General features: G+C 42.6%; 1 protein-coding gene across 5 annotated transcripts; it reads left to right on the top strand.

Moving 5' to 3' along the window:
* The first annotated feature begins 11 nt into the window (after positions 1–11).
* On the top strand, positions 12–27,498 carry ankrd52a (ankyrin repeat domain 52a). Of its 5 annotated transcripts, none has more exons than XR_002167767.1 (29): positions 12–254; positions 956–1,039; positions 1,136–1,214; positions 1,644–1,714; positions 2,872–3,072; positions 3,156–3,243; positions 4,286–4,428; positions 4,557–4,769; positions 5,414–5,492; positions 5,892–6,006; positions 7,719–7,801; positions 7,892–8,009; positions 9,291–9,359; positions 9,487–9,627; positions 10,204–10,266; positions 10,362–10,473; positions 10,789–10,860; positions 10,943–11,144; positions 12,605–12,692; positions 12,788–12,905; positions 14,004–14,226; positions 14,308–14,395; positions 15,329–15,412; positions 15,528–15,673; positions 16,082–16,164; positions 16,354–16,436; positions 16,561–16,652; positions 16,805–18,343; positions 20,117–27,498. XR_002167767.1 is itself a non-coding variant. In XM_019865906.1 (28 exons), the coding sequence occupies exons 1-28, from the start codon at positions 228–230 to the stop codon at positions 17,074–17,076; spliced, it is 3,237 nt and encodes a 1,078-aa protein (XP_019721465.1). In that variant the 5' UTR covers positions 12–227; the 3' UTR covers positions 17,077–27,498. The 5 variants fall into 5 exon arrangements, 1 of the variants encoding a protein (XP_019721465.1); XR_002167754.1 differs by having other exon boundaries at positions 16,805–18,347; XR_002167760.1 differs by having other exon boundaries at positions 16,805–20,081.

The raw sequence follows: 27,498 nt of genomic DNA, 5'->3' as shown, positions 1-27,498 counted from the left end.
CGCCCGCCGAGCCTGTAGGCGGACCAGCGCGAGGCTGGGCAGCGGCAGGCAGCATCGTCCAAGCCGACATCAGATGCAGACAACAACAGTGTCAGATCGAGAGGGAGTCGCATTCGTGTTCTCCGCTGGCGATGGATGTCATTTAAAGGGTGGAAACAACAGCGCGCCGCACTATACCTCTAAATTTCAGCCCCATGAAGGAGCTCCGTCCCGGCTGAGTTCGGGAGATGGGAGTACTCAACATTGCAGACCAGGTACGCCGACGAGGGGCGCCGTCTACTTGCTGGGAAGCTCCTCTGCGCATCAAGGCGCCCATTCCAAAGATTGACTCGTTTTAAAATCCTCGGTTTATACGCATCCCACAGATTCATCGGGTTGATGGCGGCGTTGTATTTATCACGACGTTCATTTCTTTTTGGGTGGGGGCGGTATTTGAATTCCCCGTAATGATTCCGGATCTGCGCTTTAGCTCGCGGCTAACCAAATCCTTTCGACGAAACCAGAAAGAGAGACACTCAGGCCCAATGTAGTGTAGGCCTCCATGAGGGATCTATCTATTTGCTGGGGATGTCGTCTTTTTGCGTTAGCCCCAATATCTCGTGTAAGGTCGCCTAAAATGTTATGGCTGATGTAGGGCAGTAGAAAACAAAGGCAAATCAATACATCACGGATCGATTAATCCGAGTTGAATGGAATGCGGTTTGCTGCAACGTTAGCGCATGGTTAGAATGGAACGTGAAACCTTTACTGTGTAGTCACTGTAGAGTGCATGTACAATGAAATTAGGGTGCACTTTCACATGCGTCGCATTATTATAGACTCGAGAAAAAATGATTAAAATGAGAGCAATTGTAAGCAAGGCTTAATGCAATGGAAATAGCCAAGAGGTGTCTTTGACCATCCCGCCCCATGTTCCTCCTTATGATTGTGACTGTGCTGTATTTGTGTGTTTCAGCCTCCTCTGGTCCAGGCCATCTTCAACCGTAATGCTGACGAAGTACAACTATTATTGCACAAAAAGGAGGATGTCAATGCACTGGTAGGTGTGCACAGGAGCAGAGCTTGTTGTTGTTCAACACGATTCTGATCATGAAGGCCATGGAATGGGATTTTCATTCTTTTTCTAATTGATCAGGACCAAGAGCGCCGTACGCCTCTTCATGCTGCTGCATGCATGGGTGATGTTCATATCATGGACCTCCTCATTGAATCAGGTTAGACATGTGCTTTGGTTTACTACACTGCACTTATCCCCATTATAGGGGATTATACAATACAATACAATACATCCTGATTTATATGTGTTCCAAACCCACCCACAAGTGAAAATACACATTACACATAGGGTGACCAAATACTTTTTGTTGTCAACCACCCCCCCGCCTACATGCTTTCAATACATCTCGGCCCAGTCCATCCTGTGTGAACTTTGCTAACAAATGACAGTCAGCAACTCGCACCGAGACACTTGACGATTAACCGTTGCACACATACCAGCTCGCCACACAGGAAAAACTGTAACCCCTGGCGTTATCGGAAAACATTTGAGGCACCACAGAAACGATACTGTTTTATCTTCTTTTGAACCCCAAACTGTCAAATCCTACTCAGCCTCAATGTAATTGATACCTTTTTACCCTCAGGTGCCAATGTGAACGCAAAAGACCATGTATGGCTCACCCCCTTGCACAGGGCAGCTGCTTCTAGGAATGAAGTAAGTAACATGCTTCATTTTTTTTTTTAAACATCAAAATGTGTAATATCAACTTGCAACCTTCATCATGTGATACCTGTGCAATTTCTCTGCTGATGTAATGTGTTATAAGTATTTACAGTGGTGAGAATAATTTATGAGACCCATGATGTAAACCACAGTTGCTCTAAATTAACTTAAGTAATGAACATTTTTTGCTTCCCTTTGCTCACGTTAACGCACCGTTACATAGGAGCTCTTTAACCAAAATGATATTTGTAATGCTAACATATAACTATTGTTGCTGTCTAATGTTTTAAATGTTCTGTTTTACAAAAAAAAGAAAAAAAATTGTCAAATATATAATTCTCTCATGATGATAGCAAGGGATAGTTATTCAAAAGGTTACTGGTTGGCTGTTATGCTCAAAGTCTGACTTCTCAAAGAAGCCTAGTCAGCTGTCCCAAATTTGGTTAGAAAAAGGTCCATTCAGTTTGAAATTCCTCATTTCTGTTCAAAATGGTACAGCGTCAAGAGCTCACAGGAATTTAAAGAGTTTGCATTAAAGTACTTCGTGATGCTGGTCTCTGGATCACAGTTGATTGAACACGTTGACAAAATTTGGAATTTTCTTTAAGTGCACTCCCAACGCAACTTTTCGGGTTGCTAAAACTTTCCCATAGCTCAAGTTTAAACAAACACCGTGACAAAATTAGGAATTTTCTTTGAGCGCACTCCCAACACACTACACGATGATTCCTCACGATAGTCTTTCCGAGACAACCAATGATTGTGCATATTTTAGCTCACCGATGACCGTAGTGTGACGCGGGTAGAGTTTCTTGAAGTAGTAGTAGATGGTCAACTACAGTAAACTAAAACGTGACTAATTGTTTCCACAAAGCATATATGCCTTTGCTGCTTTGTTTTATTTTTGTGCGTGACTGCCATTTTGTGTTAACATAACCGTTTTTCATTGGTTTAAAATGACCTCAATAATGATCGCAATTTATGTTTGCCCATGTGAAAGTTTCCATTTGAATGTTAGAATTAATGATAATGGCAGCAAGAACACTTGTATGTTCAGGAAGGGGAAATTATAGAGAGACAACAAAAACTGTCAACTCAAGGAAATACACCTGAGTTGAAACAGCACAAAGTGCCCTTTGTGTCTACAGAGGACAGTGGGTCTGCTGCTGAGGCGCGGTGCGGATGCCAACGCCCGAGACAAGTTCTGGCAAACGGCGCTGCACGTGGCGGCCGCCAACCGGGCCACGCGATGCGCCGAGGCCTTGCTGAGCCAGCTGAGCAACCTGAACATGGCGGATCGCACCGGCAGAACTGCACTGCACCATGCCGCTCAGAGTGGGTTCCAGGAGGTGAGGCACACTTACAGAGAGCTGGGCACAAGAAATGCTCCTCAAAAACGACAAAGCACAAATACATATGGAATTTCTGCTAGATGGTGAAGCTGCTGTTGAATAAGGGAGCCAACCTGAGTGCCATCGATAAGAAGGAGCGACAGCCCATCCACTCTGCTGCTTACTTGGGTAACTCACAAAAATCTTGCATCTTTGTGCTGTAGTGTCAACCAACTCACTTTTGTTTCATTTGTTTGTCGGGCGTCATTAGTCAGTGTACAGGAGAATAAACAAAACAAGGATCTTTCCCATTATGACTTTTGCCTGGTTCCATACCTAAAAAAAAGAGAAAAAGAATTCTACAACAGGACAGTACAGTATGCCCTTCCTGACACACGTTTTATTACCTGTATGTGCCCCTAACTTTACAAACATTTTGGCACTATTACAAAGCTGGGTTTATGTACCGGTACACCAATCTTTAACATCGTGACTTTTTTTTTTTTTTTTTTTTTTTTTTATAAATTCGAGCACCCCCCATTTTTTTTTTTTTTTTTTTTTTTTTTTTTATAAATTCGAGACACCCCCACACATGCTGAGGAAGCAATCAGCATGTATGCGCTTAATGCGTTTAGTGTGTTGTGAATTCAGGATGACCAATGCAGCATACAACAGTCACACAATGATATTTTTATCGATAACTGCGAATCTCCTTCCCCAAACCAAATGATTGGTGTAGTAATCAGACTGATCCCTGACAGGCAGTTTGGTAGCGCAGCATCCAGATTGACAGAAAATACAAAGAAAAGCAGCAGCAGTTGTTGTCATAGAAGAAGCTAGGTTAACTGTTAGCTTATCAGATAACTTTAATGCTGTTGCTAATTCTTTGTCTTTTTTAATTGCAACATGACTAGTGACTGGCAACAGCGTAATCTTAAATTAGCTTAATAATTGGCTATCATTCTGTTTCACATCACAATCACCTCATCTGAACTCTGTTGACAGCATACACGGATTTGTGATTGCGAGTAATTAAAATTTATTTCCGAGCCGATTAGGGAGGGAAAATCACTAATGGACCAGGATTATCTTTGAAAGGCATCATTTCTAATGTTTACAAATAATGGTTATAAACGGGCTTTTGCTGACTTTGAATGGAAGGGTGGGATGGATTATTAATAGCGTACCCTGCTTGACGGAGTGCTCTTGATGTTCATGTGCTGTGGTGTAGGCCATGTGGAAGTTGTGAAGCTGCTGGTGTCGCGTGGGGCAGACAAGAGCAGCAAGGATAAGCAGGGCTACACGCCTCTCCATGCTGCCGCCGCGAGTGGCTACATTGAAATTGTAAAATACCTGCTGAGGATGGGGGCAGAGGTAAGACAACTGACAGGGTTTTATTTATTTATTTTTTGTGTGTCTTTCTTTCCATTTCAATTTGAGTCTTTGGAAAAAAAAAAAAAAAAAACAGTGGGCACGTTGTGAAAATTTTACCCCTTCTCAAGATTGACGAGCCCAACACATTTGGGAACACGGCGCTCCACATGGCGTGCTATATGGGGCAGGAGGCAGTGGCCACCGAGTTGGTCAACCACGGGGCCAACGTGAATCAGCCCAACAGGTGTGGCTACACACCTCTGCACCTGGCCGCTGTCTCCACTAATGGTGCCCTCTGTCTGGAATTGTTGGTCAACAACGGGGCAGATGTCAACCAGCAAGTCAGTATGATTAATTAATTTATTTATTTTAAGTCCTCATAGTAGGAGCTTCATCGGTGGGTGGTTACTCTGTAACCAACTTAGATCTGGCAACTTTTAACAACTTTCGTCTGGCCCAGCTGCCTATTCATGGGTGGGGAGAGTCCGTGGGGGGAGGTTATTTTGTAAATTGGCCCAATTGTGATGTCACAAATCCGCAGAATTCAGAATGGATGACTCAAGAAGCAATTTCCAAAATGAGCCAATGGCAAAAGATTTATTTGGTTGTTTAATTTTACATTTAATGGATAGACTGGTCTTCCAGAAACACAACCATTTGTTTACAGTGTTTTTTTTAAGGTCCATTTAAAGAAGAAAAATGCATGTACAATTTGCAAATGTTGAAGTCTTTATATGTAAATCAGAAAATCTTATTACAGGATTGTGTTGATAGACACCATAAGGTTTTGATAACGACAGTATTTTAATAACAAATAATATAACAAGAATTGAGCCAAGTGATTGTTACCATATTGATTTGTTTTTTGGGGAGAACTCGAACTAAGTGCCCTTTTTTCTGACTCATTGTAATCTCATCAGTTCATGAACTAAGATTGTGTTCTGGTGTCGGAACTAAACTTGCCGTTGTTCTTTCTCTGCAACAGAGCAAAGAAGGGAAGAGTCCCCTGCACATGGCAGCCATTCATGGACGTTTCACCCGCTCTCAGATCCTCATCCAGAACGGTACGCGCCCTTCATTTTTGAATCAGAAAGAAGGCTATTTTCACACACATCATCAAAAAGAGTTGTGTACGTTTTTGTATCGGCACCAAGTGAAGCACGATCCTTTTATCTACTGAAATGTTTGTGTAAAACTTCACTGGGATACCAACTACCAATCACTCAAAAAGTCAGTAAAATCATCATTTGAATCAACACTAAATCATCTGCTGTCATAGCTACACACCTTCTGTATGTCTTGCCGTTTTTCGGTAAAGATATGTGGATTGTTCATGAAGAAATTAGGGAAAACATTGAGCAATGTTAACAAAAGTAGCGGGCTGGAGGGGCAAACCCTTATTCTGCACATTGTGTCATCGGTTCCTCATTAATATATGTGTGCAATTCATTGTATCCCATCAGGTGGCGAAATCGATTGTGTGGATAGATATGGCAATACTCCTCTCCATGTCGCTGCTAAGTTTGGCCACGAACTGCTGATCAGCACTCTAATGACCAACGGAGCAGACACGGCCAGGTAAGCCACCAGAGACACCATAACATAATACGCAGAGCAAAGCCTTCACAAACATGAAAAACCTAATTGTAGATGTCAAATGACAACCATGTCAATGACTTAATAGTTTAAAAAAAAACATTTTAATTGGACTTCTCGGTAATGTAATTTCCATATGAGTACTTATGTGTGGTTGTAATTGTGGTTTCGAATGATAAACAGCTTCCTATTATGGTCTTCCTCAGCTTGTGTCAGGTGATGGCAAGGTAAAACAGAACTTTTAAACAAAGTTGACAATGTCATTGAAGCACCGATATTTAACACTGAACTTGGCATATTTCCGAGTTTAATGCAGCCCTGGGCAAAGTGAGGCTTAGATGCCACATTGAGCCCACAGTCTTTGTACAGCTTTAACCTTTAAGTATGCAAGGTTTGTACTTTGATGTGTGGGCGGGACCACGAGCAATGACTAAGCAATGTTTAGCTTTTTTTGCAACCCCTTTAACAACGGTCTCAAAAAAGCGACTTGTTACGATGCCCGCGGTGATCCTCATGTTAGAGATGTTCTCATTTCCACCACAGTGGAGAGGGAAGATTGGCCTTGAAAAAGATTATGAATGGATAGAGGAGTTAATTGTTGGTGCTCATAATTTCAGCAAAATTAAGTATGCACATAGATACATATGTTTATCCATTCATTATCTGATACTTCATATGTTTAATGGGTGTACTGTATATACAAAATAATTACAACAGCTTCTGACCAGGCATGGGTGGATTTTAGATTCTGACATGATGATAACCGTGAGCAGAAATATCGCCGTATCACGGTATTATAATCACAGCTCCAAAATGGCCTTTTTGGAAATATTTGGGCGAATAAGAACAGTATTTTTATTTTTCATTCAACGCAATCAATTTTAATTTTCAAACATTTTAGCATATTTGTACGTTAAGAAATGTATATCATGTGAATTTTTTAAAAATGTTGTCATTCTTCTGTTTTAAATCTTATTAGCAAGTCACACACATTACTGGTAAGCTGCTATAACAGAGCCGTGCACTACTCTTGCAGACCTGGGGACGTATTTTATTGGGGGGGGGGGGGGGCGATGCAAAGGCATCCTGTCTCTTTCGTCTATCGTCCGTCCATCCCCCCTCTTCCCTTCATCTAACCCCCCTTCTCTGCAGTAGCTATTTGCAGATAAGGTGTGGGGATGAATCGGAGGCAATTAACTTCAAAGGGACCGCAAGTTTACTCAACTCTGCAAGCAGCCCATCATATTGTGCGCTGCTTACACTTCCCTTCAAAAAAGAAAAGAGCATCTTATTACTGGTGACAGGCAGTATTTGCGGTTATTGAAACCATGACTTTTTAAAACCACGGTAAATTGTCAAACCGGTTATTGGCCCAATTTTGTATTTCCCAATTGCAAGAAAATATTCCATATCTGCAGATATAGCAGCTTATTAAGGTTGCCATGTTGTCATGGCCTTCGATAAGCATTCCAGTTTCTGAGATGACCCGTTTTGAAAATTAATTGCCCACGTGTCGTCTAATGGCTGCTTTAGCCTTTGGACTGAGTCTAGGCCTTGAGTCTTTGGCTGACTGCAAAACAACATTACTGGGGTCCCAATGCTACACTGTGTTTGGCATTTCATGTTAGATTGTTTTTAGGGACAGCAACGATATGTTACAAAGGCTGTTTTTCTGTTCTTGTGTGCTTTTCCAGACGTGGGATCCATGGAATGTTCGCCTTGCACTTAGCTGTGCTTTACGGGTTTTCAGACTGTTGTCGCAAGTTACTCTCCTCAGGTTTGTGACGGAGAAAAAAAAACGCTTCCACTTAAACCACTCTTGCCGTGTGTATTTTGGAGTCAACTCATGAATCCGCCCTCCTCACAGGTCAGCTGTACAGCATCGTCTCCTCCATGAGTAAGGAGCACGTGCTGTCGGCAGGGTTTGACATTAACACCCCTGACAACTTTGGTAGGACCTGTCTACACGCCGCTGCCTCTGGAGGGTAAGTAGGTGTAGTCGCCTAAATATGGGGGTAACCGTTTTGTTCAATCAGAAGGGCCAACATGTGTCCATTTGGTCGAATAATGACTCTGGCGCCTGGTCAAAGTTTAACAATTATAATATTAGTCCTTAAATAAGATTTAGCAAAAGCTAAAAACGAATGATCTCAAAAGTGGAGTCAAACAGCAAGTTCAGCTCCTGGAGAAGGCTGCAGATCTTTGTATTCCCCGCCTTTTTTTTCCTCTTGATCTTATTGCCTTTGTGAGTATGCCCCAAGGTCACGGTATCACTTTCTGTATGCATGAAGTGCAAATAGTTTCTCTTCTTTGATCTGTGCTCCTGCAAACAAGCACATCCTGTCGAGAAACAGATGGTCTGACCCCCACAATCTTTTTATGACCTGCGCAATCGCTTTACAACCTTCCTCAACAAATGGAATGTTCATTGACCAATAAAACCCTAACTATGCCTGACTTCTAAAGGCCAACACACTATTCATGCAAGCTGCACTGCAATACATTGATCAGCATATACTGTTAAGCTGCACCCACTAAAAAAATGTTCCCATTATAAGCCACACACCGAATATTACAGACATACAAATGTGAGAGTGCACTGTCACCTGACAGGCAATAATGTGACGCAGGTAGATTTGATCGATGATGTCAACAAGTAGTTCTGTTTACACAGAGCTGAGAATCTCTGTCTCTTGGTACTGCTGTATGTTCGATTTGTAATGTGTTGCTGCTGTGTGGCGTAACAGTTGTTTGGTGGGATAGAATTATATGTCGTTCTTGACTGTCTCTGGTGTTTTCTACTATGTTAGCATTAAGCTTGTGAACCTAATATTACGCAAATGGCAATGGCAGTGATGCTTTGTAGAAACTACGTTGAACGAGCAGTTAATGACAAACAGCTTAAAGAAGTGGTGTGAATATCACCACATTCTCGCAGTCTCTGCCACTATTTTTAGGGCCAAACACAAAAGAGATAAATGCATTTCAAGCCAAATTAATGGACTTGATGCAGTGTGGCATGCTTTCATCTTAAGACTGCAGAAATTGTACAGTACTAGAACTGGCTTAATTAAAATGGCTATGAAAAAATGTGATTCCACACGCCACTTTTCGGAGCTTAATTTTTGCTTTTGTTCCAACATCTGGAGCACTCTGTCATCAACTGGACTGTTTTTTTTGTCTTCACATCAGACCATCTTTGTTCTTGGTTTTTCCCCTTTGTGAAAGCATACATTCTTAATATCCACGGCTGTGTGTCTTTCCAGAAATGTTGAATGTCTGAACTTGCTCTTAAGTAGTGGCACGGACTTGAACAGGAGGGACCTAATGGGAAGGTGAGCATTTCCACTGGACTTCATTCGACAACTTCAGTGAATGTGTACAAAAATGTCTATGCAACTGTGTTGTCTTGTACCTGTCTAATAGGAATACATGGCCCATGTTTTGCTTTCTTGCTACTAGGACACCATTACACTATGCGGCTGCTAATGGGAGGTATCAGTGCACTGTGACCCTGGTGAGCGCTGGTGCTGAGATCAATGAGCCTGACCAAACAGGCTGCACCCCCCTGCACTACTCTGCAGCCTCACAAGCCTTCAGCAGGTGAGAAACAACAACAGTCAAGCGGGGTAAACTAATCAATTGCTATATGTCGTGGAATTTTGACAGTCATGGAATGTTAAAGGTGTGACGGTTGTATGAAAACGATTTGGTAACAAAGTACTCCGACATGGCGGAAATAATGGCCAGTTGTCCCCTCCACCACACCTACTCAATTTCGCGCGGCTGGACTCGCGATTAGCCTTTTTCTGTTAGAAAAGGCAGATACTGTGAAGTCCTATTCCCAGTGCAGGGGTTCCTCAATGTTTCAAAATTGTGAATGGCGTGCAATAAACTAGTTTGCACGGTGACATAAGAATGTTGTCATGCAGCAAGAGAAGCCACACTCAATTACCATACTTGTGATTTAAATGAGAAATTACATTTACAAATACTTTGTCAATGCCTCCCTTAAGCTTCCTACAGTAAAGAAAGTTTTCCAAAATTTCAATATCATTAAAATGTTAATATTTTACTTAGAACCGATCATCTTTGTGTAAAGTGGTCACCATTGTGAGATGCCAGCAGAGAACTTCAGAAACAAATCTCCTTTAATTCCTTTCAAAACTTTTTTTTCAGAGGTGATGGACATTTTTATGGAAATCATCAGCATGATGAAGAAGAGGTGAAGGAGTCATACTTGTGAGTTTTTACTGCTTACTTCTGCTCCACTATATTTGCCTTTTGATGGTCACGCCATGACTGAACATCCACGTGTCTTTCCTATTTACAAACAGTTGCTTGGAGCATCTTCTGGATAATGGTGCTGATCCCTCGATGGTCAACGCTAAGGGTTACAGCGCTGTCCACTATGCAGCTTATCATGGCAACACACAGAACCTGGAACTGGTAAGTGCAAATTGTTTATTTCGTCGAACCTCAACTACATAAAATAGGACCAACCTTTTGAGTGGAAAAGTTTCACACAAGTCTGAAGTTCTCATTAGAAGGTGAGCTTAGTTCAGCAAGCATTTAAGGACTCATTCCTCCAACCCCTCCCAAAAAATCCAAATGACATGAAGGTTGACTAGCATTTCTGCACTATTGTATTTGAGTTTTGAGGTCCTCCAGGATGTATATGATGAATATGATGAGAGGAGGTGGTAAATGTTGTTGACCGTTTCACACAAAATGTGTTCACGCAAGTTTGAATGTGTGTTTTAGCTTCTGGAGATGTCCTTTAATGCACTTGGCGACATAGAGAGCAGTATTCCGGTCAGCCCCCTGCATCTCGCTGTGAGTATCTTTTCAATATTTGGCTCGTGGCTTCTGGCGCGAGAATATCAACAACTATTCTTGCCCCCTACCTTCCGTGCAGGCTGACAGGGGACACTGGCAGGCGCTGCGTGTGCTGACTGAGACGGCTGCCTATGTGGATATGCAAGATGCTGCTGGCCGCTCTGTGCTCTACCTGGCTGCCCAGAAAGGCTACGCCCACTGCGTGGAGGTGCTCTTGGCCCAGGGAGCATCATGTCTCCTTAATGACAACCGCCTCATTTGGACCCCGATTCATGTTGCAGGTATGCAAGTTCGCTGTGGTGAACTTTGGGAGCAGATGTTATCATATCACTGTCCCAGAATTTCAGCCAAATAATCACTGCCGGACATAGAAAGCCTGCATACAGCAATAAAAAAAACATCGACAAATTGTTATTTGTACAAGTAAGCCATTGCGCCGCGACACACTATGCAGAACAACTTCAAAATAAAAGCGCTTCAAGGCATTGATCTCCATCTATTATTTAGTGACTAAGGTTTATTTTGTTTTCAACTCATCCGATGTCGGGTGTAAAAGATCAGTTTTATTCATTTTCGAAACATTGAAAGATCAAAAATCTGCAACATAATACAGATGTCCAAATATCTTGCCAAATACAGCATAATGGCTTAGTTTTACAGGACACAATGTTGTTTTGTTTTGTAATTATTATTTTATTTAGTAGTGGTTTGTTATTGACGCTAACAGAGCTACAGACACATACACATGCGCTCAGCTCCCGACAGGCAGCAGCTGAGCAGTGGGTTTGACTTCATGGATTGTTGGGAGGGGGAGGCAAGTTCCAAAATACTCCCTTGCTGGATGTAAAGAAGCCTCCTCGCTAAACAGCATCGTCAAAGCGATGAGAGAGTGACAGACAGGTTCATGACAGGTTTGACATGTCCAAAGATCTCCACTTCAAATAGATGTTGAACGAGTGTAAATTATTTGGTGACAGGCAAGCTTGTTTCCCCACTGGTTGCTTTGAACGAGGTCATAAATCAGTAGTGTCGTTTCTAGATTGGAGAAGTCACGCACGTACCCAACAATTGCATAGCTGTTAGGACTCCTAAATTTTCTGTCTCTGCGTGGCCCGAAACCGGGGTTTGAAGATCATTGCTTTACGTGGTGACACTTTTATTTATTCAATTGGATACTTTAATCTTCCCAACCACGCAGAGCCGCAACATAAGGCTGAAAGAGCCACATGCGGCTCCGGAGGCGCAGGTTTCCAACCCCTGTTTTAGATACTGCTGATTGGGAATAACCCACATTATTTTAACTTCTTGAAGAACTTTTATGATACTCTCCTTTGTGTCAATGGTTGATGTGACGCCACTTTGTGCAAAAGCTCTCCAAAGTGTGAGCACTCTTATTAAACTGATAACTAATTAGCTAATTCATTGTGATGCAGGGGTTGTTTTAGAACCGAAAACAATCACCTGACATGATGAGTGCATCTTTTTTCCCCAGAATTGAGTGATTCCATTTTTTTCCCTCGATCTGCTCAAAAACACAACTTTCTGAAATTATTGTGTGTGTGTGTGTGTGTGTGTGTGTGTGTGTGTGTGTGTGCATGTGCGTGTGCGTGTGTGTGCGTTAAAGCCAAAAGAGTGGCAGTGATTCCATATTTTTGGGCAGGATTTGTCCGATGCATTTGTTCTCTTATTGTGTCAAGGTCTTGTCGGTACTCTTGTTACAATAAAATATTTGTATCTTCAGCTGCTCACGGTCACTCCGATTGCCTGCACAAGATGATCGAATGTGGGGAGGAGGGCGACCTCATCAACGTTGCGGACAAGTTTGGCCAGTCAGTGCTTCTGTGTGTCCTTCTAAACAAAGACTTCACACTTCTTGTGCTCAATCAAACATCCTCCTTTTTTTGTTACTTGTGGTGCACTGCAGGACACCGCTAATGCTCGCCGTTCTCGGGGGTCACACTGACTGCGTCCGCTTCCTACTGGCAAAGGAGGCCGTTCCAGATGCCAAGGATAAGAGAGGCAGCACGGCATTGCACAGAGGGGTAAGCGAAAAACTCTCTCTCTATGGATGGCTACTGCAAGTGTCTTTAGACTACATTAAAGTTCCGACTTTACAAGCTTCTCTTGAACTCACCAAAGTTGTCTGTTCATTAATTTTGATGAGCTTTGTGTTTAAGTGTTAACTCTGCACATTTTTTAATTCAGTTCACACCCACTGAAGCATTAGTTCAGCAGATATCTAAAAGTTATTGGTTTTACCTTTGCATTTATCATATATGTTCATTCAAAGCCGGCAATTGCCAATGGAAAATTTAGGTCAGAACTCAAGAGTCATGAAACTACATTTGAACGGCTTTATTTTGCTGTAAATTGAGAAGCAGGCAAAATTCGAGCAGCCACTAAATCTTATGTTGTCCTTTGTGAACCAGGAAGTAGTCTGCAAACATTGTTTATATTATGTAGCCCATGAAAGCATATCAAACATGTCAACTTCCATAATGTTTGCTAATAAATCTCATGTAATAAATAATGCGAGAGATATTGTCAGCATTTTCTTGTTCCCAAAGCCCTCATTACAGTAACTTAAGCAATAGTTGATTCAACCATTATTCCTGCCTTATTTATTTGGTTTCACTGTCAGAACGGCTCCTCCAAGCGAAACAGTAACTACAATGTGGCCCACAGCTAAAATGAGTTATACCCCACCCTGCTTTCCATTGTGAATATTGCGCTGAAGCTTCTTTTGAAGAAAATTGTGGAACGAAATTGCAATATCCACCAGAAAAATAGCAATTTCATCTTTTCCTAAAATCCTTCAGCCCTATCTCAAAACCTTTCCAGCGTTGCTCAGTATGCGGCCGCATAACAAATCACACATGCATCATCTAATTGAAGATGTGTTCTTTGAAAACAGCTAACTAAGCTGTTCTCACATCTGTGATGCGCCTCACCTTTGACATCTGACGTGGCCTCATGCATGATGGATGTTCTGAGGTTTTGCGGCATTTTGGGCTTATATTTTTCCCCAATTTTTTTAAGATCAAACTCCAAATTGCTTAACCTCGTGCCTGTCGGACTTTCAACGTGCCACTGTACCCACTTGGTTATGTTTGATTTTCTCACCTTTGGGGTTGTTTTAGGCGTTGCTGGGCCACGATTTGTGTGTGGCAACCCTGCTGGAGCACAAAGCTTCTGCGCTGTGTCGGGACTCCCTCGGTCGGACGCCGCTGCACTACGCCGCCTCCAGGGGCCACACTGAGATCTTGGCCAATTTGTTGCAGGCCGCCACAGCAGCAACTGAGCTGCAAGACAAACTGCTGGACAACAAACAATACACCCCGCTCCATTGGGCTGCGTACAAAGGTTTGACTTCAAGTCACTTGACATTTTACCGCATTTAAATATTGTATACCAGTACACCACTTTTATTGTCTTCATTTTCAGGGCATGAAGACTGTTTGGAGGTTTTACTTGAATTCAAAACATTTATTCATGAAGAGGGGAACCCTTTCACTCCACTGCACTGTGCTCTGTGAGTATTCAGTTGTCTTTGTTTTCGTAAGTTAAAAAACACAATTAGTTTTAGTGGCAGGCATCTAAATCAAAAGGAAGCACCGCTTGCTGCAAGGGGAAGTCAACCCCAAAATCGTCTTTACAATACTATGTTCTATGCACCTACTCTAGTCTAAACATGGCACATTCTAATTGATATTGTCTTTGTGGAATATGAGCTAAGCAGCTAAATTCGCCCATTTTTAGCCATGTCAGAGGGCTACCGTTTTGACACTTTCTGTCATCTGAAAGTGACATCACGGTTGCCTGCTCAGGTAACAAACAGTCACGGCTCACCGGTTTGCTGAAGTTGGGCCATGATTGGTTGTTACCTGGGCCCGAGCAACTGTGATGTCATTTTTTGTAGACAGCGGGTAAATGGACAAAAATGGGCCTGGTGAGCTTTGATCATCGATGGAAAAATTACTTCACATATTTATCAAGATATTTTGCTGAAAAAACTGGAGTCCATCTGTCCAACATTTGAAGCTCAAAAAGGAATGGCGGTTTCAACAGGACAACAATCCAAAACACAAGCAAATCAACAGCAGAATGACTTGGGAAGAAGAAAATACATATTGTGGAGTGGCCCTGTCCAAGATCTGATCTCAACCCGAGTGAGATGTCTGTGGCATGAGAGCTAATCACAGCAGACATCCAAAGAATCTTACTGCTAACGTTTTGAAAAAGAGGAATGCTCCAAAATTCATCCTGATGTTTGTGCACATCTGATCTGCTCTATAAATATATGAAAACAATTATTTTTGTGGTGGTAGTTTCGGCAGACACACTGTCAGAATAAATTTTTGGACACATTTTTGTGGAAATTAAAAAAAATCCTTCTACTGTAACTACAGAAGCAAAAAATGGTCAATTTAAATGAGTGCTTTGCAACAATGCACTTTATCAACAGAATGAATGGCCACAGCGGTGCTGCAGAACGCCTTCTTGAATGTGCCGGAGTCCACATGATAAACACCAGAGATGCCAAAGGAAGGTGAGACCACACACCACATGCGTCTTACCTTTTAGCTTTTCTTACGCACAAAATTGTCAAAGTATATGACCAAAAATGAAAGGCCCGACCTAAACTTTGTTGTGTGCGCCTCCAGGACCCCGCTGCATGCTGCTGCTTTTGCCGAGGACGTCGCAGGACTCCAGCTGGTTCTTCGTCATGGAACTGAGATCAATGCGGTGGACAGCTCTGGACGTTCTGCCCTTATGGTGGCTGCTGATAAGGGACACAGTGGAACAGTGGGTAAGTCCACTTCAGGGATTTTCAATGCGTCTGTGATGATGCACTGAGCTAAGTTAAACATGTCAGCGTGGGGAAAATACAGTAATTATGTGATCCCGTATTGACTTTGCACATCTTCATTGTTCCTGATTAAAAAAGGTTCTCAGTCAATATTTTTCCATTTATTCTTAACCAGATCTGGTGAAATTCAGATCACTAAAGCTACCATACTCACATACTGTTTGTACGCTGGATGGTTGTTACCATACGATATTGTCCCAAAAAGTCGACCTCAGTTACTTACGATTAGATGCGTGGTGATCATCAGCGTTAGCTATACCTGATGGATTGGTCTTATATTCTGTTTTAAGATTGTACTTTAAACTCACATTAATTGTCATGACGTGTCCTTGTTTTGCGGTTGTTTAGCCATCCTCCTTCACCGGACGAAGGCTGACCTCACACTGCTGGATGAGAATAGGAACACTGCCCTGCACCTGGCCTGCAGCAAGGTACACACAGTCACTTGTTTTTCCTATTGGTCCGTCCCAGCGAGAGTACTCTGGCTTGGTTTCAGAGTTCCAGCGGGTGGATTTTTATTTTGTTTTTACAAAGCATGCCCTACCGATTCCCGGTACCTGGGTATGGTTTCTCAAAATCTCAACCGTTTTTGACACTTTCTTGTTTGCTTGTCCCCTCAGGCTCATGAGATGTGCGCCCTGCTGATTCTGGGAGAGATCCACAGTCCTACTCTTGTAAATGCTACCAACAGTGCTCTGCAAATGTGAGAATATGTTGTTTGTCGTTGTTGTTAGTGATGAAATGGAATAATGTCAAATCCTTTGAAGTAAAATTCTCCATGAGTAATTGATTTTCTTGTAGTTTTTGACTAACTTGCTCTCCTCCAGGCCCCTCCATCTCGCCGCTCGTAATGGCCTGGCCACAGTGGTGCAGGCGCTGTTGAGCAGAGGAGCCACTGTTCTGGCTGTGGATGAGGAAGGTTAGCACCTAATGACTCCTGTTGTGTTCAAGTAGGAGTTGCATAAAGTCAATGTATTTAAGTTCAGTGGAAGCTTGCAAGTTTTTAAAAATCTGCGAAATCGATCAGGGTTGTTATTGGATGATGACATATGATTTTTACCCATCCACCAGGCCACACCCCAGCTCTGGCGTGCGCGCCCAACAAAGACGTGGCTGACTGCCTGGCTCTGATCCTCTCTACCATGAAGCCTTTCCCCAAACTTGACCCATCCTCTTGCTCGTGCTCCTCCCCTGGCGTCTCCCCGTCGCCAGGCCTCAACTTGCTCAAGCACTGCGGCATCACGGCCGCCTGCGCCCCCCTGCCGAGCAACGGCCTCCACAATGGCTACGTCAAAGACCGCCACGGCGCACCAGTTGGCCTGGACGGCTGTCTGTCCGAGTGAGGGATGACTCCGCCAGGCTCGGTCATGCTGCTGTCACCGTCATCTACCACCAGGCGGGGTCTCCCTTTACCATGGCCAAGAGGACCAGGAGAGGACCCGCCTACATATCTATTCTGTGTATGTATGTCCGTATGTGTCTGTGTGTGCGTGAGTGTTTGATCTTCTCTTGAGGTGCAGTCAAACCTAATATGCAATTAGAACCCCATTCCTCCATCCCAGAGTAGTGCTTACTACATAGAGGCTTGTTGCTCTACAAGGCCACGCCGATCAAGTGTGACGTCCAAACCAATGTAATCTGGCCACACGAAAGTCATTGAACCCTTTAAAAGCATCAGCTATGCTGTGTAACCGGAACCGGTCTCACCGTCATATCGTTGAGTGAAGTCATATCACTTTGGTGACCTTGTAGAGGAACTTTCAGCCGTCCCAAAAGAATGATCAAAGAGTTTCCTTTCAAAATGTTGTTTTTTTGTTTTGTTTTGTTTTTTTAATTGTACCTTAGCCTAGATTGAAATTTTTATTTTAATGAAGGAACCACACAAGGGAGAGAAAAAAAAATCAAATTAGCTGAAAAGTGCAATGCTTGTGTACTACAATACAATCCGAAAAGGGTCACAAAGATTCTGTGGTGTACTTTTAAATGGCTCCTAACTTTTTTGGCATTGGAAAATAATTGACGCTGCTGAATATATGAAGGCGCCTCCTTGCAAAGGAGCGCCGCGCCGTCATCGGCCCTGAATGCCGATGCTGATATTTTCAAGATGCTAACTAAGTGTTTGTTAGGCTAGAATGTTTCTAAGCATATGTTATGACCAAAGTTGATCAACACTACTATGGCTATAAAATTATTTATTTGAGATGAACTGTACTGTACAGAGAGAGAGAGAGAGACAATAGATCTTGATATACCTCGTCAACTCGTTTAGCAGCTGCTTCATCTTCACCCAAGGTCTGTCGGCCTGACGTTTGTTTTGTTTTTTTTTTTTTTTGGTCGGGAGAACTACCGTAGGATGTAGTGAAGTGACCAAGGCCTTGTTGATTTCTTAGATGAAGGCTTTACAAGTAATATCTGCCAACAACACCTCATCAGAGCATCATATATCTGAGCACATAAATGAACAAGCCATTTCAATTTCGTTCCCATCTCTTGAACAGTGTTTGTGCAAAGATTTCGGAGTTAGCGTGGCCTAAGCGATAGTTCAGTGTGGCGTTTAGGCCTTTTTTTGTGTGTTTGTGTGTTTGTGTGTGTGTGTGTGTGTGTGTGTGTGTGTGTGTGTGTGTGTGTGTGTGTCCATCAATGTTGAAGGATTATTTGTTGAGCTCGTCTTAATAGCTTCTTTCTCTTGGTGGTCGTCAATTTGAAGCATATTGTCGGCTTATTTCACTGCCTCCATTCGTTGTTGTTGTTGTTGTTATTATTATTATTATTATTATCTGGCAACTTATGAGCAATAGTTTTCTTTTGGCCTTTTTTTTTTGTTTTATTGAATAGACAATCACTGTCACAAGGGCTTTTGTTTCCCTGGAATGTGTTTGGTTTTCCTTTTGGTCTTAACTCTGTGACAGATGACCTGAAGACTAAACGAATGGCTCTGTGTGTTTTGGGCATTTTAAACCGTCTGTGTCAACACAAATGCACTGGATTGCCTTTGACGGCGTCTCATCAAATGCCTTTTTCGACCCATGCCTTCCGTCATTTCAGTTGGACTGCAAAGTGGCAAAAGTATTATGAGCAACTCGCGTTCATCCCGTTTGATACCACGAACCACAGTCGGTCGATGACAATATTTAATAACAAAGCAGAACAAAAAAAAATGCCCCTGAAAAGGGAGAGCGATATTTGCTTTGGCCGATATGTTTTGTCGATTAGGGATGGCATTTGACTTAAATTTCCTTTTTCTGCTCTGAGAGAAAATGAAGGTTAAATAATAGATGTACTTTAAAGTAACATTCGAAAGGTGATGGGAGATTCTTCCAGCATGTTCTGAACTCTCGTGACTGTGTAGCGTAATTTGTCGTAGCTGGTGTTATGTTCTTTGGAGAGCGGCACTAGTTGAGACTGAATGAACAGCGCCTCTCGGTTTCCACCCACGAGTGCATGGCGTTGAACCTTAAGTGTTTCTAGAGTTGTTTAATCGGCAATCAATTCCACACAATTGTCCCCAGTGCTGATTTCAGGAAGAGCAGAAATCCAAATACGTACTTTTTGGTGTGTTTATTTTTTTTAATTATTCGATTTTTTTTTTTTTTTTTGGGTCTCTTCATCCCATTTCTGGTACTAAACATACTAAATGCATACTAAAGATGATTGTATTGCAGCTGTTAGGAACGCATTTTCTTTCAATTTGTCGTCATTTGCTTCATCTGCTGGCCGTGATAACTGCTAGTCAGGTGGCACAGTTGCACACATTAGGTAACCAGATGGGTGATGTGGACTGAGACTTGTTTGACTCACCCCCGCCCACCCCCCACCCCTCCTTACTTACGATTGATTACAATTGACACAGACTCCGGTCCAGAGGAGTCATTGCTGTTTAGCTGTGATGAAATTCACCTTTTATTATTCTCTTGGGTTCTGAATATATTGGTCCATCATTTGTTTGCGATCTCAGGATCTGAGCTTGAAGCAGCAAGCAAAATTGATGAACCAATCACAATTCAGCAGGATAACTAGAATTAGTTTTTGTTGGTGGTGTTGCTTTTTTTAATGGATGGGATGTTCCATGAAATTTGATTCCCTTTTTAACCTTAATCCCACAGCACTTAATTAGTCAAGCACGCACTTTCGTACATTCAGGTTCTAAGTGTGCAAAATGGAGCAGCTGTAATGTATGTACTTATGTTTACATGCATGTGTGTTGCTGCTGAATTACAGGAATGGTCGGCTAGTTGTTGACTTAGTGCATTGCATTGATTAGCAAATAGTGTCCCCGATCATTCGAGGCACTGTGCACTGCCCACTGGCTTTTCAAAGTGTGTGTGTGTGTGTGTGTGTGTGTGTGTGTGTGTGTGTGTGTGTGAGAGAGAGAGAGAGAGAGAGAGAGAGAGAGAGAGAGAGAATTCTCCTAGTGTCTGCACCTTCTTCCCCCATCTGCAGGCCCGAGACATTTGGAGTAAAGTGTGCCAATACGACACACACCATGAGCGGCCTCTTTAAAAACACCACACACACACTGGCTATTTGTAGGTGCTTGTCCGTTCTGGCAGGGATGATCCCCACCCCCCACCCCTCTAATGATGTCTAAATGTGACCAGTAAACGGAGTTGCCTCCCTGCAAGTATACAATCTTTTTGTTTGGGAGCTAGTGTTCTTGTACATGATTTATCTATGCGCGTGGATGTGTTTTTGCGCGAGTGTGTGTGTGTGTCTGTGTGTGTCAGTCAGTAATAATAAGTGCATGTTGATTTAGAAAAAAAAAAGGTGGTTGGTCCAATTGTAGCAATAGTGTGAGTGTGTGATTGAGTGCAGCCCAAACATTGCCATCCGCTTCAGCCAAGTCATAGATGCCAGTGGTAAGACTTAAAATACATTTATGTGGGTTTCAGTGCATTCCCAACTTTTGCCAGAACTTGCATAAGGAGGATGGGGAAGCCTCTCACGACAGCACCAATTGATTTATGCATTCATTCAGGCAGTTTACAGTCTGACCATTCAATCTGAGCCATGACTGATAATGGATGTCAGGTCGGGGGGTTTTCCCCTCAAGCGGGAGGACTGGAAGTAGTGGGAAATGCCTGGTAGCATGTACTGTAAACCTCTTGTTTTAGAGTGTGTGTTGTGATCTACCGTGCACTGAGGAGCTGCATTGAAGTCATTTATTGCTTCCATTGAATTTTAGTGCAGCCAACAATGGATACGTGGGACAATTTGACATTGGTTTCATAGAGAATGCCTTATCAAGTGGGACAAAAAGAAAACAAGACAAAGAAAGGTCTACATAGAATACGGTCGCCTATATTTGACAAAAATGCACCTAAGGAACACCCATTTAGTGCCATTGAAACCTTTATTTGCCTTTAGATGTAACTCATATAGGTCAGTAACGTATTCCCTAATAGGCAGGATTATCATAATTATAGCGTTCGGACTTGCATGTCTTTGTACCATTTAGGACTACAGTCCAAGAAATATTTGCATGGGATATTGGGATACTTTCGACACAAATAGTCTGTCAGTAGGGTTTTATAATTGGGCAACATAGTTTTGATATGAGCAGAGCAATCCCATGGTTGTTTGTTTAGCAAGGTGTGTATGTGCTGTGTGTCCGAATTTATTTGTTGATGTCATAACAATTTGGAGGGGGGGAGGGGGAATGGTATTTTCAGAATTAGTTTACCTCTATGGATGTCTCGGTTCTTACTTGAAACATTGCTGATGATATACAATGACAACAGAAAAAAAACGGCAAATTTCGATTCAACTTTGATCCATTGTTGAGCCTTTTGCCTTAAAAAGCATTAAAAAAAATAAATGTAAATAATTTTTTGATCCCTGGAAATACCTGACACATTGCATCGCCTCTATGTGGTCACAACCGACGAGACAGCTAAAAAAATAAATAAATAAAATTAAAAAAAAAGCAACGTTGGTCTTTGGGTGTCAAGAAGCACACAAATTTGTCGCGGTAGCACAGAGCTGAAGGTTGCCATGGCAAAGAGATTGTCCCGACAGGAGGATAACGCCATATTTGCCACTGTGAATGAATTGAGTCAGACTTTACTTGGAAACAATCAACCTAGGCTTGTCCGTTACGGCCACCGGGGCTTCAAAGTGGTGCTCCTCACATTATTCACTCAGAAAGAAAATATAGTAATAAAGAAATGACTATTTTAGATTAGGAGAAACAAAAAAGTGCAGCTCCACGAAGGAGTCCATCTCTCCATGAGTTGTGTAATTCTGCTTAAACCAGCCTAAATGGGAAATGTATATTAGCGGAATTGTCACTAGCTTGCGTTTTCTACTTTTACCAAGTCGCTCCCTGCTGCACCTTGTCGTCGTACTTTTTATTGGACCTGCAGTTTTACCTCATCCTGTGTGTGACGAAGCTTGCTATAACTAACCTTTTGCGACCCCCCCCCCCCCGCTTTTTTATTTTATTTTATTTTTTTTAAAGAAAGGATAAAAAGTCAAGAATGTTTTTGCCATGACAGTCACCATTCATTTACTGGTGCATGTCATACAAGATAATGGGTGCTGTCTAACTGTAGGAAGGTAGCTATTTGATTTTACCAATTTCTCTCCCATGCCTTGAAGACTTGGTCATTAGCCATGACTCCACATTCCTTTCCCCTCCATATCAGTAGGACCTGTGTACTATCAAGCACAGTGATGGCACGGTGCCTTTTATTTGTTACTACCGAAAGGTACGGTCTTCCATTTGTATTTCCCGGAAGCCTTATACAATGGGGAAAATGGTATTTCGATCAGCATCCAGCCCTCACAATTTATCCTCTGCGATCGGATTCTTTTGGTTTTGGCCACTCTTCGGTGATGAGGGTGGCGTCAATTGCACATTTGTGACAGTTTTTCAGGCACATCCAGCATGTGAATGGATTGGGATCAAACGATATGAAAGCACAAATCCAAAGAAGGCACCACAAAGCTCTGTTCACGCTCCCAAAACCTCGTGTGAGGGAGCCTCAAGGACATATTTCGGTACAGATGAGGTTTGACTATTGGATGCAGTATTACCCCGGCCTTGACCACCTTGACCGGTACCGGGCTTGTAGCAAAACAGACACCTTCGGGGGTGGAAAAAAAGCCCTCTTGATAAAACGACCTTCCAAAATTAAACGAAAGCATCACCCACACCCTTCAGAGTGTTTGTTACACTGATGCTCGATGACGTTGAGCAGTCGGGCGACCACCCGACAAATCGGTGCATCCCAAGCTTGACTGTCAGTCACACAAACTGTAGAAAGACAACCGTGTGGATTCTCTGAGCTGCTTCAGGGCCTCCTCAAATTCTTCGGTATCCTTTGACGATTGTGCGGCTTCGCGGCACGAAGCAGAGTCACGTCATTTGTTGTGTTTGCGAACCGATTGTTGATTTGTGTGTCATTTAGGCTAGGGCGAGTACAAGTAGGGTTGCAGTAGTAGCCAGTGTGCAGTGTTAATAGCTGTGTGAATCGTACTCTAGAAGTGACGTAACGTGTCGTCTTAACCGAGGCATGAATCTTCTTCAACTGACCTCGTTTGGAAATAGACAAAAGATCAAAGTGCAATAACCTTTTGTTTATCGTTGCTTCCTCTGTGGATTTATTTAATATGCTTTTAAGTTGAACACCAAAAGTCACTTCAGCTGTAGCAAATAAAGGATTTCCTCTTGTTTGTGTTCAGAGCGGTGGCGTTTGACTGTGGAGTGCGTATGTGCTATTTCGTTCTGAAAACTGTGATCCAGCTTTGACGCGCCGCCTGCTTGGAGGAAGCACTTTGTACAAGTTGGCTGGTAGACAGGATGGGGAGGTGTGCGTGCGTGCGTGTGTCCTCATGGTAGACACTATTGTACTTTGGAATCTTTTATTCCCCCACTTCCCGTTTCTAGCTGGTAGACATGTTCCTTTGCATGTGTAAATGTATATGCATCTTCCTCCTTGAATGAAACATTTCTCCCCCCCAAAAAAACAAAAAAATAATGAAAAAAAGATGTTCAGTCCTGCTGTCTGTGATATATGCGGATAAAAGGAGTATTGAAAATGCCTTATTTGTGTTAAATGTTGAGCATTAAGAGTTCTTGCGTGTTCCTCCCTTTTCAGCGTGTAGCCTAAAGCTTGTACAGTCCAACTCTTGAGATTTCTATCTACTGTATAGCCTACTGTAAGTGTTTCCACACTTTATTACCTAGAGTTGATTGTCCTTTTTTAATTTTTTTTTTCCGAGAAACATTCCCCTCGAAAGTGCCGTTTGTTTTCACCAGCAGAGGAGCAGTGTCTTTTGGGGGAAGTGAAGAAGGAACACTTCGCTTGCATTCATTGTTGAACCGACAATGACAACTGAGGCTGGATTTACATTGCATAGTGTCACACAATTACATTTTTTTTTTAATGTATGACTACTTTGAATGTGTCTTGGCATCGCAAATCAAAAAAAAAAAAATTTACATGGAATCGAATCTCCTGAGATCAGATATGGGCATTTAACTCAATTTCCTTGATTGACAATGGGGGGAAAAATAGCAATTCATTCATTGCTATTCATCCATCCATACATTTTCTATGCCACTTAATCCTCATGAGGGTCATGGGCGAGCTGAAGTCCCAGCTGATGTCACGCTTGGACTCGTTGCCAGCCAATCGCCGGGCACATATAGAAACCAACCATTGACCACTCCCACTCGCATTCCCGCCTTCATTCAGGATTATTGTTAATTCATGCATGTTCTGAGCTACTGTTTGATGCCTTTGCGCTCTTGAGCCGAGTAAAGCTGCCCAGAGGAGTTATGTGGATGTAGCTCAACGTCCCATAGCTAATGTGATCATCTTCTTCTCCAGGCTACAAACTATAGTTGAGTGAATCAACCTCTGCTGTTTGCAGCCAAATGGTGCACTCTGTTTTGCCCGCAAATACATTTCGAAACATTAAATCAACGATTAGTTTCGCACGGTCACCACGTTGTGCCCGTCACCAATTCTCATCCAAATCATATCTGATATGAATGGTATATCTGCCAATAATTAAGAGTCGATCAGATCGAATCGAGCCAAGCAGTGTCCAAGTATGCCAATTAACACAACCACGGCAAATCACATTTACAGTGAAAGCTCAAAAGTGCACTGGATACAAGCATACATTGGCATTGACCCCTTGCAATGTAAATCCAGCCTGATAGAAATAAGGCCGCGAGGATTATTTTTGTGTTTTTAATTTTCAACCTTTTTACTGCGTGATGGAAGTCCTCACCGTGCTTGATTCCTCTCTAAAGCAGAGCCATAATGGAGAAGTTGTCCCACAGGAGCCCCCCTTGAATGTGTTATGAGGAATAGCCTACTGTAGGAAAGGATGTATACTTGCATGTCCTGTGACATTTTCGAAGCGATTGTCCGTCTTTGTTTTGTTTCTTGGTTTTGTTTAGTCACTGTAGATGTTGCCACCTCATCGATGCTCACGAGCTATTAACAATCCTCACAACTGGACTTGAAGCAGGCGCCGATCGGCTGCTAAGGCAGCCTTAAGTCGAAGACGAACCAGGTAGAAGATAGGTTGCCTGTTTTTACCTGGAGTGGCTTATCTGGGGACATACAAGGGAGCCCTTATCAGGAGTGGAAGGACTCTGAATCAGGGCAATGTGATGAGTTACAATCAGCTAATTTCACAGTGCACCTTCGCATTGAAGAATTGTACCCAAAAGAAAAGTTGGCGCATTCACCCAACATTCCAAAGTGGGACTCCATATTCCGCGGTCCTGTCTGTCTGAAGAGGCTTGTTGTTTTGCTTTACGGGTGAATGAAGTGGGCTCGTGCGCGCCCGTGTGCTTGTGTGCCTGCGTCAATGACAGGGTTCCCTAGATTACCTCATTTACAAAATCTGCAAATCTACTTTGTTCTACTGTGCGCTAAAGGAGTCAATGCCATCACCAGCAGCAAGACCTGTGATGACAAACAGGACCCAACCGATGAGTTGAAATTAAGAGCATTAGAAACTGAGAGACTCGTAAAGACGAGCTTTGGTATGGTTTGTGTTTCTTTGGAGGCTGAGTGAATTGGCACAGCAGCTCATCGCGTCGAGTCCAGCCCTTGCAGAATTTTTTTGAGAACCCAAATGTTCAGCGGGGGACATCCCGATAGTTGTTGAGGGTCTTTACCTGATTGAGAATTTTTTTACTCTCCCCACACCCCACCACCGTCGTTCGGAATGAGTCTTTTACTCTCACTTTTCAATTGTCAGTTGACAAATTCAGACAGTGGTCAAAAGTACGCAGGACAAAACCCGCTGCAGCACTGCTGTTCTGAGTAAACATATCGAATGTAACAACGTTGGGGGGAAATAATTTTTCCTGATGTTGGCGAGCAAAACGTTGTGGAGTTAGGTCAGTTAAACCCATCAGTTATATATATTATTTGAATGAAGATCACAGTAATTATTTGGCTGTGTTGTTCTTCAGTAAATACAAAAAAAAGCCAAAAATTCTAATTCATGCTTTACATTGGGTAGCAAAGATATAATCCGTTTTATGAGGAAGCAGCTTAGAACACACCATTTTTTTTTTGTTTGCTTTGTTTTTTCCTTGCATTCATTTAGCTTTGATGTACTTGAAACTAGCGCACTTCAGATTCGATCGGCCCATAGTGTCAACGTTTTTTTCCAAACTTGACAGCTGAACCGACTCTTCGAGACGAGCTGCCGTACTACAAGTCCACTCGCCACCTGGTGGATTGAAGCGAACCGCGGCGTTTGCAATACTTGCTGTTCTCCGTAGCATTTCTCCTACCTCCTTGTTTTTGCAGCTTTGACTATGGTTTTGTCTCTCCACTTTGTTCCGACTAGAAGAGCTCGCCGGTATGGGAATAAAATCCGATTTTATCCTAAGCAATGGTAGTTTCAAAGAATTGTGTTTGTGCGTCTAGGGGAATTATGAGAAGCATTTATACGACTAAACACAACTGGAATGTGAAGCCAGACAATGTTACGATGCAGATTATGATGATAGTCCCCTTTAACATTTAAGTAGCGCACAGCTGAGTCATCTTGTAGAAAATCGGTAACCACATATTGGCTTTTATTTCCTCCGCAATCACATTTTTTTTGTCTCTGGCTGTAACTGTAACTTCGTTCTGGAACAGTGTTGATTTCCCGGGACAGTGGAAGAGGGTGGATTTGTGATTCGGCGCCAAAGGCGACACCTTGAGCGCCCTCTGTGCCGTTTGCCTTTTGAATCCATCCGCCCACTCTGCCGTCTTACAGAAACCATATTGTGCTCAGTCAGTGTCCTGTCCTGCCCAGTTCCAACACACTGCGTTCAGTTTGATGGCGAGGCGGACAGGACGAGGTTTGAGGTTCAAATCCCGCCCTTCCAACCTTATGCATCTGCTCCCGTTGTAGGACAGGACCAATCCGCCCCCATTTGCCCCCCACTCTCACCCAGCCCGCTGCCTCACCTCACCCCTCAACCAGTTCATATTTTTCTCTCTTTAGTTTATTCGACAATGCAATCCTGAAAGCACTTTGCCTTGTTATTCCTTTGTGTGAACATCTGAATGATGATTTGTTACAAAAAGAAAATGTTAAATATGTAAATTATCATTCACTGTTTTGGAAAAACCTGCATTTGTCTTTCTGACATTAAAAGAAAAAAAAACAATTTAGTGACATTCAAACCTATGAATCTATTTTATAAAATGTTTGCTGCAGCCAATTGGTCTTGTCATTCAGTATTGTGGCTTAGGGTTGTTTGTGTTGAATAAAGTGCTATTGCTAAATATTTA

This window comes from Hippocampus comes, unplaced genomic scaffold (genome assembly GCF_001891065.2).
Source record: "Hippocampus comes isolate QL1 unplaced genomic scaffold, H_comes_QL1_v1.1 scaffold409, whole genome shotgun sequence".
Classification (NCBI taxonomy): Eukaryota; Metazoa; Chordata; class Actinopteri; order Syngnathiformes; family Syngnathidae; genus Hippocampus; species Hippocampus comes.
Note: the sequence above shows the minus strand (reverse complement) of the source record. Positions and strands in the feature narration are given on the sequence as shown.

Excerpts from the sequence above, each read along its gene's own strand:
- ankrd52a (XM_019865906.1), top strand. The coding sequence starts at position 228 with ATGGGAGTACTCAACATTGCAGACCAG. Across the intron at positions 9,360-9,486 it reads AGGAGGGACCTAATGGGAAG|GACACCATTACACTATGCGG; the intron begins GTGAGCATTTCC and ends TCTTGCTACTAG. Across the intron at positions 11,145-12,604 it reads GACCCCGATTCATGTTGCAG|CTGCTCACGGTCACTCCGAT; the intron begins GTATGCAAGTTC and ends TTGTATCTTCAG.